At 33.2% G+C, this 20,727-nt stretch overlaps 1 protein-coding gene across 8 annotated transcripts; it reads left to right on the top strand.

Moving 5' to 3' along the window:
• The first annotated feature begins 988 nt into the window (after positions 1–988).
• LOC133186807 (LIM zinc-binding domain-containing Nebulette-like) lies at positions 989–20,632 on the top strand. 8 transcript variants are annotated; one of them, XM_061322134.1, is made up of 13 exons: positions 989–1,195; positions 5,580–5,674; positions 5,941–6,025; positions 9,279–9,383; positions 11,210–11,314; positions 11,523–11,627; positions 12,130–12,234; positions 13,070–13,244; positions 13,757–13,882; positions 16,833–16,859; positions 17,610–17,699; positions 18,231–18,325; positions 19,113–20,632. In XM_061322134.1, exons 1-13 carry the CDS (start codon positions 1,127–1,129, stop codon positions 19,287–19,289), a joined length of 1,359 nt encoding a protein of 452 aa, XP_061178118.1. In that variant the 5' UTR covers positions 989–1,126; the 3' UTR covers positions 19,290–20,632. The 8 variants fall into 8 exon arrangements, with proteins under 8 accessions (XP_061178118.1, XP_061178121.1, XP_061178122.1 ...); XM_061322137.1 differs by lacking the exon at positions 13,757–13,882; XM_061322136.1 differs by lacking the exon at positions 11,523–11,627 and having other exon boundaries at positions 990–1,195.
• The last annotated feature ends 95 nt before the right edge of the window (positions 20,633–20,727 follow it).

Here is a 20,727-nt window from a genome sequence, read left to right as displayed (position 1 = left end):
TTGTCATAAAATTCCTGGATCCGCGCCTGTTTGTGCTATACAAGAAAATGATTGATATTTTTTCTTTGTTCGTTAAAAAGAAATACATAATTCGAAACATAAAAAACTTTTTGACTGAATACTGATAATGAAAACATGTAGCACCTATACTTCTTTGGATACACCTATATATATATATATATATATATATATATATATATATATATATATATATATATATATATATATATATATATATATATATATATATATATATATATATATATATATATATATATTCATACAATTTAATTTATTTCAATTATTTATTTTTTCTACAATAAAACATGCCTGTTTTTTTCCCCAATTTCAATTTATGGCAACACCATCATACATTAGCATATAGCCGTGAATACAATAAATATATCGCAATATTGTAACCTACATTGATCATAACTAGGAAAGTAAAGTACAGAATGACATACGCGTTTTTCTCTAGGAATAGGTGGCCTTGAGTATCTCCCCATTTCAATATGTAGTGAATGAGCACAAATTCTAAGTTTTGTTAGGATTGTTTTTAAAATTCTTATTAATTCTTATTAATTTTCAATTAATAGGGGAAGACTACTATAGTTTGTAATTCATCTACTTTTAAATTTTGTGTATTTATTATTTTTATTTTATTTATTTATTATCTTTTTTTTTTATTTTTTTTTATTTTATTTATTTATTTTTGTTTTACTTTTTTTGTCTTTTGATATCGTCCATGATATCATTGTTATCTTTCTTGGCGAAAATACAGAGGAGCATTCGCGTTCATAGCAAATCATGAAATCAAGGGACACCATGGAATTGTTGTGAATTATACTGCAGATTTTCAGAAAACTGAAGTATAAGAAGTACAATCAAAGAAACTGCATCCATAGCATTTGTAATTTGAGGAGAGACAAAGTTAACATATGTCCCGAATAAACGAAGTGACAGTGATTAAGTTCCATAGTCCTGAGTATTCTGACATCACTTCCGCATTTGAAAAGCCTCAAGTATCACACAAAAATATACCTATTTGGAAGTTGGAAGTAGAGCAGTGTGTTTTTATTCTAATCGAGAGTTTTAATTAATGTGATTTATTGGACTAACAGTAACAATGAGTAAGAAGTGCGCAAAGTGCGAGAAGACGGTTTACCCGACAGAGGAGCTCAAATGCTTAGACAAGGTCGGTGGTTTGAATTTTGATGGCTTCTGTGGGTGGCCTAGCGGGGTCCCCTTCCCTTGTTTTGATATTTATTGCCCCCGTTTTTTTCTTGCTAGGTAAGGTGGAAAGTCATATTTAATTAATTATTTTTGTATATGAAATGTGTCATGAAATATTAGCCTTCTACAATTCTGAAATACAGCTACTGTTGAAAAATGGGCGGGACCTTTTCACAACTTCTTGTTTTGGTTGATTGTAGCATGTATTCTGATAGGAAATATATAAGTTAATGTTTTCTGTATGTTCTATTTGAGTCTCGACAAATTTATCAGGAGGCAATATGAAAAACCTCATGTATTTGTCAATCAGGATATGTATATATACATATATTATTACTATATTTGGCATGCTTGGAGAAGATTCAGATAAATTTAACCTGGCATCAACATGAACGGGGATGTCATGCATTTAACTTTTAAATGGTTTTATAAGTATGATATAGGACGTAGTGTTTATCTTATCCTTGTTTATTTCATTCGTTGTATTAATTAAGATACAGCTGTTTTTAATGATTGTGCCTGTTGAATAATACTTTCTTCTGGTGTGACTCCTATGTGTGACTTTAATTTCCATGAATTTTTAAATATAAGGAAAGGCATATTTCAAGTGTATTCTTTGAAAAAATTTATATATAACAGTAGAGAATATGAGCATGATGAGATATGTGTAACTCAACATTTGTGTTTTATTAATCTGGTCACTACAGCTCTAGATAAATGAAATATGTGTGACTGTTTTTCTTGGTATAAAAAAATTTTCATAGTTGATGATATTACTAAAATAACCCTATGACTTTAGAATCTGTGAAACCACAAAAACTTCTTGAAGAAAAAAAAAATATCTCCCCAATGTATAATTGCACAAATGTAACAATATAAGTGAGCAAACACTTAGTATATAGTACAGTCTACATGAAGAGTACTCCACTGTGGATTATGTAAGACTTTAGTATTACCATCATTACTGTCTCGATAGGCTATACAAGGGAAGTGTACACTCCACTGTATACAATTTCTAGAAATCTACCACTCGTAAATATTAACAAGAAAACAAAACTTATTCCACTGCCTTTTTATTTTCTTTTTCTTCATTTCTTCTTGTGACATTCACATTGCTTTTTTTTTGTCCCATTTGAACAATGCAAGTGTTGATAACTCCACTAAATGAAAGAAGCCTATCATTTTGAAGTACTTGTAATTGTCAAATTTTATTTTGTGTAAGTACCATAAGTAAATCCTTGGAGGTTCTTTGTCAAATTTTAAAAATATCAAGTTATCAACTATATATAGAAACAGCATGTGTTCAGAAAAAGATGTTAATTGTCTAATGCTTATGTTTTCACACCTAAAATTGGTCAAACATGCCAGAATGATTAACCTGTACATGTTAACAGTCTGTTCATAATTAATGACATGCCTGTGATCGTATTTTAATGACCTACATTTTGCTGAAGATGTTACAAATGTCAGTGATTTCTTTAATCTGAGTATTGATTACCCACCAACTGGCCAACAGCAGTGATAAAATACTGATTGACAACTGAACTGTGTCGATAAAATGCTTGACTGAACATGGACTCATTGGAGTTTACCAGATTTTGACAGATTTTTGATAAGCCAAGTCAATGACTGAATGGTCAACAATGCGTTGGTCACATATGCTATGGACAGACCTTTTGTTTTGGAATGTTTACAAAGAAAAGGAATGCAAACATTTTGATCAGTAATTATAAGTAGAGGAAATAGCAGATCACCCCTCCTTTCCCAGCCTGTATTAACACAAATGTTTAATATTTACACAGTTCATCAAAGCCCAGTTTATCTTTAGTTATCTACCCAGTAGATAAAAAAAGACAGATCTCTGACATACTGTCATCACAAGGCGTTAAAACGTTTACAGAATACAGAGTCTTTAAATTTCCATTGTAACACATACAATACTCCTGTTGAATGGAGTAACTTCAGTACATGTTATCTATGAGGTTCACATGCAGTTTCCTAAGTCAAGTGCCAACATTATTATTTTTGATTTCATGAGGTTAATTTACTTAATTAATGGACCAGTAAAGATTTAAAATGAAATGTATAACTTTTATTTTCTGTTTGTACTTAAATAAGAATACTCAGCAAAGCATGTCTGTGTCTGATTAAAGTGGACCTGTATATAAGACAGGCAGGACAGGTATTATCTTTGAGCTCACTGCAGCTCAGGTGAAACAGATCAGAGCTTGCTTTGAAAGGTCAGGACAGGTGTTTAAATTTAAGTCAGCTGCTGGGATTCTGTGGAATTTAATTGTAGATATTGATTAATTTTTCAGCCCCATTTATATGCATGAGTAGCCTTCATACCTTTTACCTATTATGGTCATAGTGTAACTGTGTAATGATTCATTAAGGCATAACTTAGGGGAAATGTCAAAACTTGATAGAATTTTTGCCAAAAAAGTAACATTCACACATGAAGTTCATCTTGGATATCCCCCTTTACTTCATCCTTTTTTTGTAAGGACAGTAAATTGTTACATATGTCTGAAGAAAATACAGTTTTAGTTTTTTAAGTGTAAAACAGAGCTGTAGGTTTTTGTAAATCTACAAATTAAATGCGCAGTGCTTGAAGTAGTAGTAAACTAGGTGAAGGACTTGCATAAGATGATGTACAGTATACGTGTATGAGGCGCATTTCTTACTAGGTACTTCACAAAACAGGAAGGGAAAACTATAGCAGTGTTAGAATATATGTAAGATCATAAGTACCTCAAACCAGGGGGAATCTAAAAATTACAGACAGCAGTTAGAAAATCTTGGATGTTGGCCATTGTGAAACAGTCATGAAACAACAATGTGTTATTTGAAATTTTCTGTTGTTTTTTTTAATGACAAATAACTTATCCTCTTAAGAAATAAAATACATGTAATTACAATCTCTTTATATCAGGGTGAATTTTTATAATTTTAATATATTACTTGGGTGAGCTTTAGAATGTTTACTTTCTCAAGACCATATTGCCAATGACATCAATTTTCCAGTTTTTTCAAAGTTCTTAAATTTTTTTAAGTTTGTTTCATATTTGTTCATTTTTAGAAGAGTTGAAGTATGGATCACTGGATGCGAGAAATTGTGTAGGTCCCCAGCAGGCAGCAGTATAAATGTCTCAATGTGTATATGTACAGTGTTTGTGATTCATGGTACGGCACTGTATTGATAACACTGACTCCTATAGGATAAATTGAACTTGGTTTTAACTGTATTATGATATCTTAATGAATGTTTATCATATTTCCTACCTGCACAATGTAGAGATTAGATAATAAAAAAGAAACTGTTTCTTAAGTCAGAAGTTCTACCATTGAACTCTCAGCTGGAGAGACTGCTAGTGTGTTTTCCTGGAATCTGGAGAAATTCCATAACTTATCTCCTTCTTGTATCAATGTACATCATGTATCTCTTATTGTTTTCCTGTCTGGAGTAGTTCCCTAACTTAACACAGGAAAACGTAACACAATAAGTATAGTGGGGTCAACAAGAGATATTTTAGAGATTTTAAATATTTGTATGTACATTGATTACATTTTGTATCATAAATGTGTACAGTTATTTTATTCATGTTTACATTTTACAGGTGTTGCACACCTTGCGTTATAGTAGTTTTTGCTACATCTGTATCAGCTTGGAAGATATGCCATTATAATTTATTCAACATGTTAAAGTTCTATATTTCTCTGTATAGTATCAGACTAGATATATGTATATGACTAGAATTTGAATTGTTATCCTTTGTCCTTGAAGCCAGCTGAAGCCATGTTTATTTTGGCTCTGTGTGTTGTCTTCCCCAAACTATTCCTAGCTATCACCTATAGCGTACACTTTAGTTTGACTCTAACAACTGTTGACAGACACAGTCCACTGTTAATTCTTATTCTCTGATAATTGCATTATCTTCTCTGAGGATTGAGATTTTAGATTCCTGAGTTTTTGAGTCATTGTGTTTGGTAAATGTAAGATTCTCAGCATTCCTTCAGTGTAATTCTTGTCTTCACCAACCCTACAACCGCCAGAGTCTGCACAAATTACAGATGTTTTTTTAAAACTGTCTTCTCTCTCCTGCACGATTGCTACAGTTATCATAAACACACAATGTGAGGGAGGGAGATAATTTATGGCTGTCAGCTTACGGAGATGTATTTTTTTGATTTTTTTGCTCTTGTTTTCCCCCTCATGAAATGGTCAATGGCCTAAGATATTTCAAAGTCTTTTTTTTTATATAATTGATAGTTTTTCTATTTGGTGTATGTCCCAGCTCTCTTGGATATTAAGTTTATCACGTGATTTAATTCTTTCTTTTCAGTTTTGGCACAAAGCATGTTTCAAATGCGATGTTTGCAACATGACCCTGAATATGAAAAATTACAAAGGCTACAACAAGATACCTTACTGCAATGTGTAAGTGTTCACAACAACCAGAAATCTCAGCCGAACACACAGTAATAGGATGTTATCATGAACGTTATACAATGTTACTAGCATAACATACTATAAATACACACGTTCTAATACAGTCATAATCTCTGTCATATTTTGTTATAATCATATGTAACATGATAAAAGGTAGTAATTTTGATTCGTTTACTTGAGTGTATTAACAAACTGCTTGATCCATGATTTGAGTTTTTTAGTATTTATTGGTAATACATTGCTATTTTTTGTAGTCACTACCCCACCACTTCCTTCACCGCTGTAGCAGACACACCAGAAAATCAGAGAATCAAACAGAATACCAAAGTACAGAGTAATGTAAGTATGTCTGAGAGATTAAACAACAGACAAACAAGTATCTTAGAAAACAAAGCTAGACACTCCCAGCTCCACCAAAATCTAGGAAGAGATTAAACTAGAGACAAGAAAGCGAGACACCCCAGGGCTATCTCCAACCAAGAAACATTGAGACTTTTCCCCTTCCATGTCCTATATCAGTAAACATATAGCATTGACATGTAATTCAGAAAGTGAGACCACCCCCACCCCCACAGTCCAGTCTAAAAGTAAGTATATATATCATTGACATGTATATCAGAAGTAGTGAGGCCTTCTATCCCCCACAGTCCAGTCTTAGAGTAAGTATATAGATCATTGACAAGATTCTAAAAAAACAGAACTTTCCACCCCTTAACACCCCCACCCTGAACTTTCCAATCCAATCTGTTAGTAAACATAGCATAAGCATTGACTTGCATCTCAGAAATAATGAGATCCTCCACAATCCTATTTCAGTCACTGAAGAAACATAGGATTGGGTGTGTATCACTTGTCTCTCAGACCCCAGAGAGTAGAGAGTCATCACTGTTTACTTCAACCATTTCCACAGAAAAGACAAAGTCTTCACTCTTGCTACAAAGGCATTATATTTTCCTGATTTATGAAATGCCCTAATTAAAATGTCTGTATTGACTTCCTGTTGAAGTGTAGCCAGGAATAAGTGCAGTCATGATTAGCATTTCATGATTAGGTCAAGGAAAAGATGGTTCTAACACAGATCATTTCAATCTGTTATTTTAATACTTGTAAAGATACAGGGCTGTTTGTACTAGAAAAGAATTTTTAGTGGAATGAAGCCTTCACTATAGAATTAAGGAGAGCCAAATTGTAATGCACATTTTACTCTGTTAAAAAAAAAAAAAGATACCAAAGTCACTGTGTAGATCTCTCAAAGAAAAAAAAATCAAGTGGGTAGATTTAATAGATGGTTGATAAATGATAATTTACTAGACTCAACAATGAAATTACAAAACCATTACAGTAAAAAAAAAAATCTTTAAAAAGGTACTTCACGGTTTATTTCCAATGCAAAAGACCTAAGTGAATGCATAGAGAGTTTCCTCTGCAAGAACATATGGCGTTAAAGATTTTTTTTTTAGCTCACCTCAACAAAGTTGGGGGAGCTTATGTAATACCCTCGGCATCAACATCCCAGATTAAAGTTTTTGGAGCAGATTTCTTTTCAGGTACTTCTAGGCCCTATAAAATCAGAGATGCATGGAGGATGCTTCTAGTGTGTTTCATTGTACCAGTAAAGGTTTCAGATGCTGCAATTTCAGCTAAAGAATGACCAGGTTAATGTTTTTGGAGCATGTTAAAGTTTTTGGAGCAAGTCTCATTTCCAAGTAACTAAAAGCCTTATATTGACCAAACTTGCATGGATGATACACCTAAGGATGCACACTACCAGGCTTGCTTTGTATGCTGAATCTGACTTACATTTTTTTGGAGTGGGTTAATTTCAAATTAACTACTATCCCTATCTATACCAAATATCTAAGGATGCACACCACTGGACTTGCTTCAGATGCTGGATCTGACCTACATTTTCTGGTTGAGTGACTGACCAGGTTAAAGTTTTTGGAGCAGGTTCATTATAAAGTAATTATTTGCACTACCTGGACCAAACTTGCATGGATTATACATCTAAGAATGCACTACTGGACTTGCTTTGGATGCTGAACTTGACCTACGTTTTGGATGAGCAACCAGTTTAAAGTTTTTGGAGCAGGTTCATTCTGAAGTGACTCTATGTCCTATGCTTACCTGGTTTGCACTGATGATACATTTATTGATGCACACTACCAGAGTTGCTTTTTATATGGGATTTGACCTACATTTTCCAGATGAGTGACTAGGTTAAAGTTTTTGGAGCAGGTACCTGACCAAAAAACTATAAGGCCTACCTGAACCAAATTTGCATGGATGATGCATCTAGGGATGCACACTACCAGAGTTGCTTCAGGTACTGGATTTGACCTACCTTTTCCAGATGAATGACCAGGTTAAAGTTTTTGGAGCATACTCATTCCAGTGTAGCTTCAAGCCCTACCTAGACCAAACTTGCATGGATGATGCATTAAGGGATGAACACTCTCAAACTTGCTTCAGGTGCTGGATTTGACTTTCTGGATGAGTGACTAGGTTAAAGTTTTTAGATAAGTCCATTCCCACATAACTGCATGCCCTATCAGACCAAAATTGCATAAAAGTTGCATCTAGGGATGCCAGCTACTGGATTATTAGTTTACTGTGTGACTTTGTCTTACTTAAAGACCTTAAAGACAACATTTGTTAAGGTGAGCTTTGTAATCTCTCATTACTTATGACTTTTTTTGGGGGGGTTGGGGGGGGGGGGGTTGGATGGATGCAATATTGACACAAAAGAAGGAAAACTTTTCAGGTAAACCAGTTTTTGATAGTTATCTTCATCACTACATCATCTGTTTTCATAGGAAACTTTTCCGAGTGATAGAATAGATCTCAGAAGCTGGCAAAGAGCATCAGTATCTGTAGGGGTCTGTTAATAAACACATCCCTCAGTCGGCTGCTTATGATTTCTCTAATCAGATGTAGCTGTTATATTGTTTATTAATTTACCATGCAAAGAATCTTTTTTTTTTTTCATTTCCTTGCATAGGTTTAAAACGTTATCCTTTTGAATTGTAGGGCTTTAAGTTGAATATGACCTTGGATTTGTATTGTGTAGTACATGTATCTTAAGGCCAATTTTCATTTGTTTTAAAGAATAAAAAGATTGTGTGTGTTGAACATGTTGAAGCTCTGAATCAAAAACATTCAACGAGTTCCCCAAAGTATGTGTGATGGTTATAGTATTGGCTCCTGTGGTGAAGGAAACATATAAATATCTGTTTTGTCTGTCTGTCTGTCTGTTTGTACAAACACACATATTTGGTCACCTTGAAGGGAATACACTTTATTTATATACTAGGCATAATTTGTCTGTGTTCGCATCATGCAGAATTTTCTTAACCCTTAAAAGAATTTGTTGGTGTGAGTTATGTACATGGAAATGATACAAAAGTTAATTACCAGCTTTATATAATGTGCTTCGGCAAATTAAAGTCAACAGCTCGAATGCCAATACTTCTATATAAGATTGATTTCTCTAGTTAACCTCTAATTGAATTTGTGTACTTAAGATACACCAAGGAATTTCTCCATTGACTTGTATCTTTTATTAATGTACAAGTTGGTATTCCCAAAACAGGTCCAATATCACAGCGAATTTGAGAAACAGAAAGGAGCGTACACACAAGTAGCCGATACCCCTGACATGTTACGTCACCAGCAGAACACCAAAAATATCAGCCTGGTATATCTATAAATATCGGCACGTGTAGTCAATATTAGTTAACTCCCCTTATGATGCTCCTATATTTAGGAGGTATACCTCGAATGTTGTAGAATTTGTTTGCTGCAAGACCAGTTTGAAGTTTTTGCATTCATGTTCTACAATTAAATTTTGTTGTTTAACTAACATTTTATTGCATGTACAGGTCAATCAAACCTGGCATTTAATGTCCACTGGTTTGACATCTTACAGATTGGACAAAGCTGTTTATACTCAAAAACAGCGGCAAGTCTAAGCCATGTTAACAGTACAATGCTCGGAATATAGTAATGTAATAATGTTTGTAAACCATATGTCATACAGCGACAGTGAAAATATATCTGCATACCAGTGTGTGTAGGAAATTTGGTCATGTGTTTCTTAGTACATTAATATATACATGACACCTTTGTAAAAAGAGGGAAGTTAGTGAATAAGGAAGTATGACAAAAGGCACCTGGCCCTACCTTATATTTCCCCATCAATTTCCTGTCAACAAATTAAAATTCAGAGTATTGTTACCCATGAAGATTTTCAGGAACATTGAAATACCAATCATGGGGTTGAATGTTTATGTCTATGTATATAGATACATATAATTGTGATGTACATGTGTATTTCTTAAAATTCTCTGGTTCACTCATTATAAGTAAATTGATTAGAAATGAACAACACAAATTACGACCTATATAATTTCAAATTATCATTTTAAATCTTAAGAATATTTTTTGATATTTTTTAAAAATAAATTTTAATTTGCATATCATACATTTATAATTAACATTGTAGTTAATAATTGCCAGTTAGTGTTTTACAGTTTGATCAAAAAGAGGCATACAAATGTATTTTGTCCTCAAAGCCAAAGTTTATATGGTTATTCTGAAAATTGGAATTTAAAATGTCAAATTTCATGAGAAGAGGGAGAATCAAGTCATTAATTGAAATGCAGTTAATTGACTAAGACATGTACAGAATCAATATACAGTGGATGAGGAGAAGAGAGTTTACAGCAGGAAATTCTGGTATCCATAGAATTAAAAACATGTTTTAGTGATGTTAAGGTTTAGTTGTCCAGCAAATTTCATCTAGCTGTGCAACAGTGGCACTTTAGTTCGAGGTCTAGGAAAAAATATTCATGGAGTCTCTGTTGACCATCATGCATGTGTCATTCATAATATATATTGATGCATGAGTGAAATTTATTGAACATTTTCATAAAAAAGTAATTTTTCAACATTTTTCAACCAAAATTTCAATTAAGGAATATCATTAAAAAATATGAAGTTATGTATAGTGTCACTTTAAGGAAATGGAATATGGTGACTCCCAGTTAAAAGTTTTTAAAATTTTGCCATGGGTATTGTTGACTCACCTTATTTTCTACTTGAAGAAATATTAGTTCCAAAAAATACTTAATTTTGTGTTGCTTCAAATGAATGATTTATCCTTGAAAAGAAGTTAACATATAAACAAAAAAATGACTGGTTTCTTGTCTGTATTTCCATCATTTTTTATGGATTTTATAAACTTAGTCTAATACAGTTCATGCATGATATTTTCATCTAATCTATTTGAATGTTCAGATGATATCATATACAGATGCATGATGCTTATGTAAAACAAATGTTGACTAATGTAGTTAAAGAATTCAGTAATTCTCAAACTGATATTTAATAAGTGAATGATATTTAGAAATTGCAGTGTTCTTTTAATTTGATACTTAACCACATTTCTTTGGTCAGAGCCTTGAACCGTTATTTAATTGTGGAGATATGTTTTGTTTGAGGTGGTCTGTTTTTTAATGACAGATAGAGTATCATCGAAATTTCGAGGAATCCAAGTCGCAATTCACTTGTGTTACAGATACGCCAGTCATGAAAACACAACTCACCAATACCAAAAATGTCAGCCTGGTAATGTCCAAGAGTGTTTGATCGGCATCTCTCTTAATCCCTTTTTTGTGTCACTTATTTTATTGAATAATCAACAATAATTTCACAGGTTTTATTTTCTTTAAAAAGTGTGTGATATGGAATAACTGATAACGCTATTCCTATTTTGTCATTTTAATCAAACATTTCATATTTTAGTTATTGTGTGTGCAGTTTTTCTTTTGTTTAGATTGAGTACCACAGGGATTTTGAAAAATCCAAATCTAAATATACCCAAGTTGCTGACAGTCCAGAGATTCAAAAATACCTTGAAAACACCAAAAATATTAGTTTGGTATAAAACCAAGCATGGAAACCAAGCCTCCAAATTGATTATTTCCTCTGTTTGTCCATATATGTGTACCACTGTGTACAAGTCATTCTTCTGTGAAAATTTTATTTTTCCTGAAAGCACTTGTGTCCTGGTATTATTGCAGGCAGCCCCAAACATCCCAAGTACATTGTACAAATCTTCCTGTGTTTGTTGCAGCAAAAAAATGCTTTGCTTAGCAATTTGAGAGGAAATAAAAGTTTCTCCCAGCTTTAAAACCTGAATTATAATCATGATAATGGTATGAAGTAATAACATTAATGATGTACACACAGTTTTAGCATAAGTAAATGTCCTTTGAATGAAATATACATATGGAAATACTGGATCAGAAACCTTAATATAAAGAGTCAGCCAACACTTGATATCAAGTTTCCTTTGAAAAAGGAATCAAAAACTCATCTATTTTAAATTGGCACAAAAGAGTACTGTCTCACTATTTCAATGTGAACTACGTAATCTTTAGGTTCAATATCAGAAGGACTTCACAGAGTCCAAAGGCAGTTGTTACCAGGTCCCCGATACCGTAGAAATGTTAACGCACCGTCGAAACACGGAGAATGTCAGTAGGGTAAAGTACTCCTCGTTCAGCATGCCTTGTGTGTTTGAGATCCAGAATTTGTTCAGCAAATTTGCAGCAGTTATGACTGAAGAAAGTTTTACAGTTGTTAAGCATGGGTTTTCCTTGTGGTAATTTTTGCAAAGCACCACCACATTTGCCGGTTTTCATCATGAAATGTCTCCCACTTCGAGTTTGGTGGCATTGTTATTTTAGATCCCTTGTCTTGCTATTTGTACTATCCTGATTCCTCGGGCCGTCAGAGATAGGTAGGCATGAGTTTTCAATCATTAAGTATTCTCTACCTGTGTGATTTCCCAATTTGACTGTTCAAGTTTGAATCCTGAGTATTTGGAAATGATTCAGAGGAAGGTGTATTTTTTCCATTTAAACAGTTCTTTGAGTCTAGATTGAACAAGCTTAAGTTTGAAATGAGATTTGAAACACTGGTGATTTTTTTAGCAATAATAAGGACACTGCACACAGTGACTGCATGTGTACCAAGTGTTCTACACAATACAGGACTGATATTACTAACATCAGGCTGCATTAGCTGTTGTTAAACTTCATTAAATTGATTTGTGTGTTATTTAGAGCAGAATGTTGTCTTTACTTATTCAAAAGAAAAGTTTGGGTTGCTGTGGTAAGTGAAGAAAACAGGTACATGTATCAAAAAGTGGGAATATTGGTGATATGTACAGTTAATGTGGAAAATTCACTACAAGAGGAATTTTAAAAAAAGTCAAGGAAACTATTTATGAATAGCTTTACATAAAAAAAAATTCTTATGCATAAGTAATCTTTGGACAGATCATATACCCTTGCTGACTTTGTTTTATGTGGACAGATTAAATACCATGCTGACTTTGAGAAGATGAAGGGTAAGAAATTGACAGTGGTGGATGATCCAGAAACCATGCGGATCAAACAAAACACAGCCATACAGAGCCAAGTAGAATACCACAAGGTCAAGGACCAGCTGAACGAAATGGAAATACGGCGCCCAGACCGAGAGGCTAGAGGTAGGGGCACCAGTTAACAGAACCAGTTTTTAGTGTTGTTGCTTACCCCAAACATGTTTGAATTTCACATTGCACAGATAAATATCACAGAGTGATTTCTCACCCAATGAAATAAAACTTTCCCCAAAACTCGTAGTATAATCTTTAGTTAAATTGGAATACATACAGTGTGTCTTCAGAAAGCAGTTTCAGCTTTTCCAAATGCTTATTGAATGTGAATTTTCTGATTTAATGAATTTTAAAAATAAATTTTTCAATTTGCTTGCTTGCCATTTTTATAAAACTAATATTCAAGATGAGTTGGATTTTGAAGCCGGATATGGTATGTTCTCTGCTATAATGCAGACATTTTATAAAGGATCAGTATCTACATGTATTTGACATCAGAGGACTTCTTCATTCAGACTGTGCCTGATTTCACATATGGACTCTTTGCAATCTGACTTTACTTGGAATGCCTCTTATTTTCTCAATTTCATGCATGCTATTCTCTATCCATGCTGACATTTTAGAGGGTCCCGCTCGTCCCCAGCCTGGAAAAATTAGCAATTATGAACCTGAGACTAACACAGGAGGTACCCCATACTCAATGAGAAACTCCCAAGCCCGTGTTGTTTACGACTCTAACATCGGCAAAGGTGAGTTATACCCCTTGTCCCTTGTTATCTGCTAGCTGCTCGAAAGCTTACGTGTGAGAAAAAAAAATCTGGAAAAAAATAAAATGTTAGTATCGAGCATGAGAAAATAATGATAGATTCACTGTTTGACTTCTGAAAAATCTAACATCTTGCTTTTTCTAACTCTCTCTTTGCAATTTCAATTGATGTTAACTTTTGACAGAATTTCACATTTTGGCACCGTTTTCCAACACTTCAACATATATTAGAGTTTACATACACAGTAACAATTAGTTAGTTACATGTTTTTATTTGTTTATCTTTTCATTCACTAGATGAAGGTACACAATTTTCAAATTCTTTTCCAGTAGCTTAATTGGTGCATTATAGAAGTAGCTAGCATGCTACTGGCATGACTTTGGTACTGACATGGTTAGGACTGTGTTCCCCCTCAGCATCCCTCAGTGTAGAGATTTACCCCAATGTTGCTTATATATTTAATCTTTTATCAGATACATGCATTACCTTATAAAATCAATTGTTTCTTTATGAACCTGTTGGTATAGTAAGTACTTATCAGTCAATACATGTACATGTGACTACAAACACAAGAATAGCAAAATAAGCATGACTTTGCCAAAATGGTTATATTATAAACTCATCCATTACATATGCTTTGTGAGTGCTTGAATATTTGAATAACTTAACAATTTGTATGATATATTTATTTATATTTGTAAAATATATATATTTTTATACTCGCAAAAATCTGAGCATTCTATCACATTTTTTTTTCAAAGATCATGGATTAATTGTAATTAGAGAAGAAAATTAGGTATTTTTATCCCTGATGAATATTTTTGATCTGTAAAAGGATAATTTCCAAGTCAACAGTGAACTTTAAAAATCATTTATTGTAGATGTAATTAAATAGATTACCCAAATCACAGCCACTTAGACAGACTTTTTTTGTGACTTAGAAAAGTTAGAAATTATTTATTGTAGACGATTTAACATAATTATATATTTATAGATAAAAGTTATTCTTCATTTATGTGTTGATAATATATTAACAGTAAATGTAGTAAAATGTAAGTTTTACTTCAACTGGCATTCTAGTGCATATAGATATATATGTCAGTGAATTCTGACAAATAAAACAAGAGGCCCATGGGCCACATAGCTCACCTGAGCACATTGGCTAGGGAAAAAAGCAAAAATCAGTACAGTATTGAAAAGTTTACAGGGAGGGGGGTGTTGAATTTTAAACTACCTGATGATGCTTTCATATCAATATAACAAATGGTTTTGTTGTTCTTGAGCAGCAGATTTTTTTCCCATATATTCATTTGTAAAAATTTGATCCCCCATTGTGGCCCCACCCTACAAGCTGTTCTGAAGAGGAAGATTTTTAAAGATATTTTCCTATATATTTCTATGTAAAACTTGGATCCCTCATTGTGGCCCCATCTTACCCCCGGGGGTCATGATTTGAACAAACTTGAATCTACACTACCTGAGGATGTTTCCATATAAATATGACCAATCTTGGCTTTACTGTTCTTAAGAAGATTTTTAAAGATATTTTCCAATATATATCTATGTAAAACTTTGATCCCCCATTGTGGCCCCACCCTACCCCCAGGGGTCATGATTTGAACAAACTTGAATCTACACTACCTGAGGATGCTTCCATATAAATATGACCAATCTTGGCTTTAATGTTCTTAAGAAGAAGATTTTTAAAGATATTTTCCTAAATATTTCTATGTAAAACTTGGATCCCCCCTTGTGGCCCCACCCTACCCCCGGGGGTCATGATTTGAACAAACTTGAATCTACACTACCTGAGGATGCTTCCACATAAGTTTCATCTTTCCTGGCCCAGTGGTTCTTGAGAAGAAGATTTTTAAATGATGCCATTATTTTTTCACGAATTCCTAATTATCTCCCCTTGAAAGAGGGCGAGGCCCTTCATTTGAACAAACTTGAATCCCCTTTACCCAAGGATGCTTTGTGGCAAGTTTGGTTGAATTTGGCCCAGTGGTTCTTGAGAAGAAGATGAAAATGTGAAAAGTTTACGACGACTCCAACGACGACGACGACGGCAGACAACGGACAAATTTTGATCAGAAAAGCTCACTTGAGCCTTTGGCTCAGGTGAGCTAAAAATTCTTTGATTGACCAACCTAAAGATGGATCAGAGTACATCTCATTATTAGTCGTATCAATTTTCAAGATTCAAAACATACGAAAAATGTAGACTTAAACATAGGAAACTATGTCAGTCAATTTCAAATGGTTTAAGTAGTATTGCATGTAAGATTGCATTTTTATTTTACCTGAGTATCAGTGCTATGCATCTGATAAAAGTTGGCGTTTGTTTGTGATGTACCTATATCCACCCACCTGCTTTAATAACTCGCAATTACTTCCTGGTTTTTGAGGTAGCATAGAGGGAGTAGTCAGTAGTTGCATCATTTTTCAGGGAGTAGTCATTAGTTCTGTAGTGCAAGAACAACTGGACCAAAAATGAAATATTGAATATAAAGAAAATTGACTCAAAGTTATTTTTTCTTGGAAGGGGTGTTAAACCAATGATAGAAGCAGATGGGATGATTGATGTTAAGTTGATGAAATGGAATAGAATAATTTCCCAGAAAAAAACTTAGCAGGAAAAAATATTGAAGCCGTGAAATAATTTAAGTTTGAGAGAATGTAAACAAATTAGTGAATAGGAAAAATCGAAATTTAAGTAGTCATAGACCTAAAAGTAGAATATTTGAATTAGATTAAAGGTTAGCTAGATGAAAAGTTGTGTGCAAAAATCTTGATTGTACACTTGATGAAAGACAGTCATGCGGTTGTGCATGTTTATGTCAAGAATTTGACAAGGCAGAGTTGGGGCATAACATTGTGAAATGAATTATTAAAACATTTATTGTTAAGTCTTATAATGGACTTTTTCTAGATTTGGAAGGTCCAGGTGTTCACGAGGGTAAGGCGACTTGTATTTTAATATGGAACTGTTTACAATATGTACCTCTTGTACATAAATACTATTTGACATTAATGTATAATGGGAAAATGTACTAATTCTATCTCATATTAATTATGTTATTGATTGCTTGAAGTGCATTTTTTCTCTATACTTATATTATAAATCATTTCTTTATTATCTTTTAGTTACAAGTATAACTTTTTTCCCCCTTGCTTTTGGTCTGTGGTGGATTTATGAACTCTTAGCAAGCTCATAATATGTACTTCATTCATTTATTATATTCTCTAGATAAGGATTTATAAAATTATTCCTCTTCTATCAAGTGTTAGTATATTACAAGGATTTTATAACCATGAACAAATTTTGCATCAAACCTTAAACAGAAATGAAATTTTTGCTTTAAACTAAGTATTGCATGTTCACACAACCACATAAATGAAATCAGTATTGGGTGGTATTTTTAACCAATGGCCTTGGTTTGTTATAACAACTTGAATGAAACAGAGTGCTGGTATTATTTTAAAATTTTCCTGTATTTATATAGATTTCCTTTTTCTTTCTTGAATGATATGAATATTAGCTCTCTAAACATCTTTATTTATTTTGTCAATTCAAATATTTCCTTGATAAAATTTTAGCAACTTTTCTGTTTTAATGCTTAACTAACACTTTCAACATAAAATATAGAAATTCTAAGAATCTGCTGACTCTCTAAGTAATCTGTTTTAATAATGTTGTAATTTTCAGTGGAGGACGTCCCAACACGTCGGGTCGGGTCAATTTCTGATTATGACCCGATGAACAATCAGTTTGGATCCATTGGCAGATATAGTGGAGGTATGCTTTGCTAACATGTAAGCAGTGCGTGGAAATAAAGCTGGTCCATAAAATCCTCATGGCTTAACCTGGTCTTGGTCATTTGGGTCACAGATACCTGTGTGTCTGAGCAGATTGTTACTGTTTCTGGTATTGTCCAATCTTTATTCAGAATGTTTTCTTGTATAAGGCATAGACCATAAGGCACCAAAAGTGGGCTAGTCAGCTGTAGCTAAAAATCTCTGCTTATATGATTGCCTTGGCTCAAGTCTGGCTCTGTACATATACCAGTTTAACTGCTGTTTGTTGGCTTAACAGTCAGACAATCACTACTTTTAATAAATACATGATTTTATTAATAATCCATCTTTGAGGGTATCTAAAGCCTGCTGTAATATGACACATTCATTAAACCCTGCCACTGTATGTATGTGTATTTGAAGATTTTTCAGTGTTGAAGAAATTTGAATTGATGAAATATTGATATTGTAGTGTACAATAAAGGCCTTGGGTAAATTTTGTATATACGTTTAAATGTTATACTGTTTTCAGGAGATCCTGAACCTCCACGAGGTTACCAGGCCCCACCCCCTCAGAGTTACCAACCCCCTCCCCCACAGCCAGCAATGCCTCCACCATCAGAAGGGGTAAGATTAAATCTACCTGAGCAGTAATTACACAGCAGATGTATCTAGCTTGAGGTCAAAAGATTTATGATATATGAATGGGCATATTGTAAATCAGGCTAAAGTGCAAAGGAAGGGAAACTACTCAATTTTATTTTTAATAGAACAAATGTACAGCATAGCAATATTCAGACAATTTTACAATGTCTTTTTAAAATTCAAATATTTTTCTTTTTCCAATTGAATATGCAAGTAGAAAATACAACTAATATGTCAAAAAACACATGATTTGACCTGTTTAAACCTGAAAAGTATTGCATTATCATAAACAACTTTAAATGTTGAACCATTTAAAGCCCTCTTAAATGACTTCTTAAACTTACGGAGTAACAGCAAGGAAATAGTTTTAGGATTTTCAGATTCAACAGAGTAATATTTCAGTTTTTATTTCTTTTATTTGCCACAAACTGATAAAAACCTGTAAATATATATCTGTCTCAATACCTATTCATCTGTCTAGATAATTTTGATATTATCCAGCTCTGTTACACATATATGTGTAATACAGTTGAACTTCGGTATCTCGAACACTGATATCTCAAATACCATGGATATGTCGAAGTGATTTATAAGTCCCAACTACTTATTCTTTAGGTATTTTACCCTCGATATCTCGAATCATCGGATATCTCAAAGTTTTTTCTCTGTCCCTTGTAGTTCGAGATAACGAGGTTTGACTGTATATATAAAGTTTAATCACCCCCCCCCCCTACATATGATTTTATATATGATATTTGATTTTCTATAGATGGTGTGTAAAGCTCTCTACGACTATACGTCAGCTGACGTAGATGAAGTGTCGTTCCAGGAGGACGACTTAATTATCCAGTGTCAGCCAATCGACGAGGGCTGGATGGAGGGTACTGTCAAACGGACCGGACAACGCGGAATGCTGCCCTCAAACTATGTGGAGCCAGTCAACTAGGCCAACAACTATTTAGGATTCAATTTATCAAAGTTATTATAAAAGTTAAATGTTATTTCTAAAATATTAGCTTTTATGAAGTTACCTCCCTTTTATCTCTGTACATACTAGATATATATCTGTGTATATATATACATTATTGCTGCTTTAGGTTTTATATAACACACCTGTTTTAAAGCAGTGTTTCAGTCAGGCTGAGCCCTCAGTCTTCCCTCTATATTTAAAAGAAGAAAAAAATGCATGAACTCTTCACAGCTTTTATTTCTTTCGTTTGTTTTCATTTTTCATTGTAAGATTTTGCAATTCCTGTAGAATTATAACGCTTTCTTTTTCTTAAATGATAATTACTGGTACTTTAGCCTTTCTCCTTTGTCTCATCGCCCAGGCATTTGTAAATGATGTAAACCCAGCCCTTAAATAATTGAACTATCATGCAATGAATCAGTATTAAATACAGTACAGACAGAAGCAGTGGTTGAAACAGCCATACAGGACAGAGTCTAATCATGTGACTGATATATGTACAAAGATATGACATGTAGCATTATTCTAGGTTATTATATACAGGGAATTTGCAACTTGGTGCAATCTAAATAGGACTTCTTATCCTTGTTGAATCCTGGTGACATTCATAAAGTATACAATTTTAATTACACTTGTACATTTTTATTTCCAATGACTGACACAATTTGTGAATTACTTTGATTTTCTTTTTGGGCATGCTCACATTTATGCATATACATGTACATGTATTCTGTGGAAATTTAAGCTTTATTGCTTTGTAATTTGCTGTTAAATTATTCTAATAAAAATGCTGCCAATCATTGAACAAATTAAAGAGCCAACAGTATAAGCTGTACTGTTGGATTTAGTTACTGGAATGTTTATTGTATACGATGGTTCATCTTATCGCCTTGTATCGCCATGTTTTTGCACATTTTTTATGTAGCTAGAGTAATTTTTTGATATTTTTATCCTTGATCTGTTCTAAAGCCAAAGAAAGTTTTTGATTTTTAGATTTTGAAGTTTGTAAAATTTTTGAAAATATTTTGAAATTTAAAAAAAAAACATCAGTTTTTCTGTCTGTGTAACTTACTGATTTTTTTTCATTTTGACAGATGCTGTATTTGGTTTTATGAGAGTAAATAAAAATCTGTTAATATGTTAATAATACATATAGAATCAGTTGTAATAAAATGGCAAGTTAAGTTGTTTGAAGTCACAGACAGTGAAGTAAAACATTACACAAGTAATCAGAAATCACATTTTTCTGTTCAGGAAATAGATTGGCTTGGTTTCATAAACTACTGAATATTGATTAAAAGAGTTATGTAGATATTTTAGTTGACTTGTTGTTGGTTTGTTTTGTTGTATCGTCTGAGCGCACTCATGGAGTAAGGAGTACACATTCTGATGCACAATGCACAAACAACTCTCT

This window comes from Saccostrea echinata, unplaced genomic scaffold (genome assembly GCF_033153115.1).
Source record: "Saccostrea echinata isolate AGI-Se365-2 ecotype Australia unplaced genomic scaffold, CSIRO_AGI_Sech_v1 ptg000014l, whole genome shotgun sequence".
In the NCBI taxonomy this organism is placed as follows: Eukaryota; Metazoa; Mollusca; class Bivalvia; order Ostreida; family Ostreidae; genus Saccostrea; species Saccostrea echinata.
This window is presented reverse-complemented; position numbering and strand designations above follow the sequence as displayed.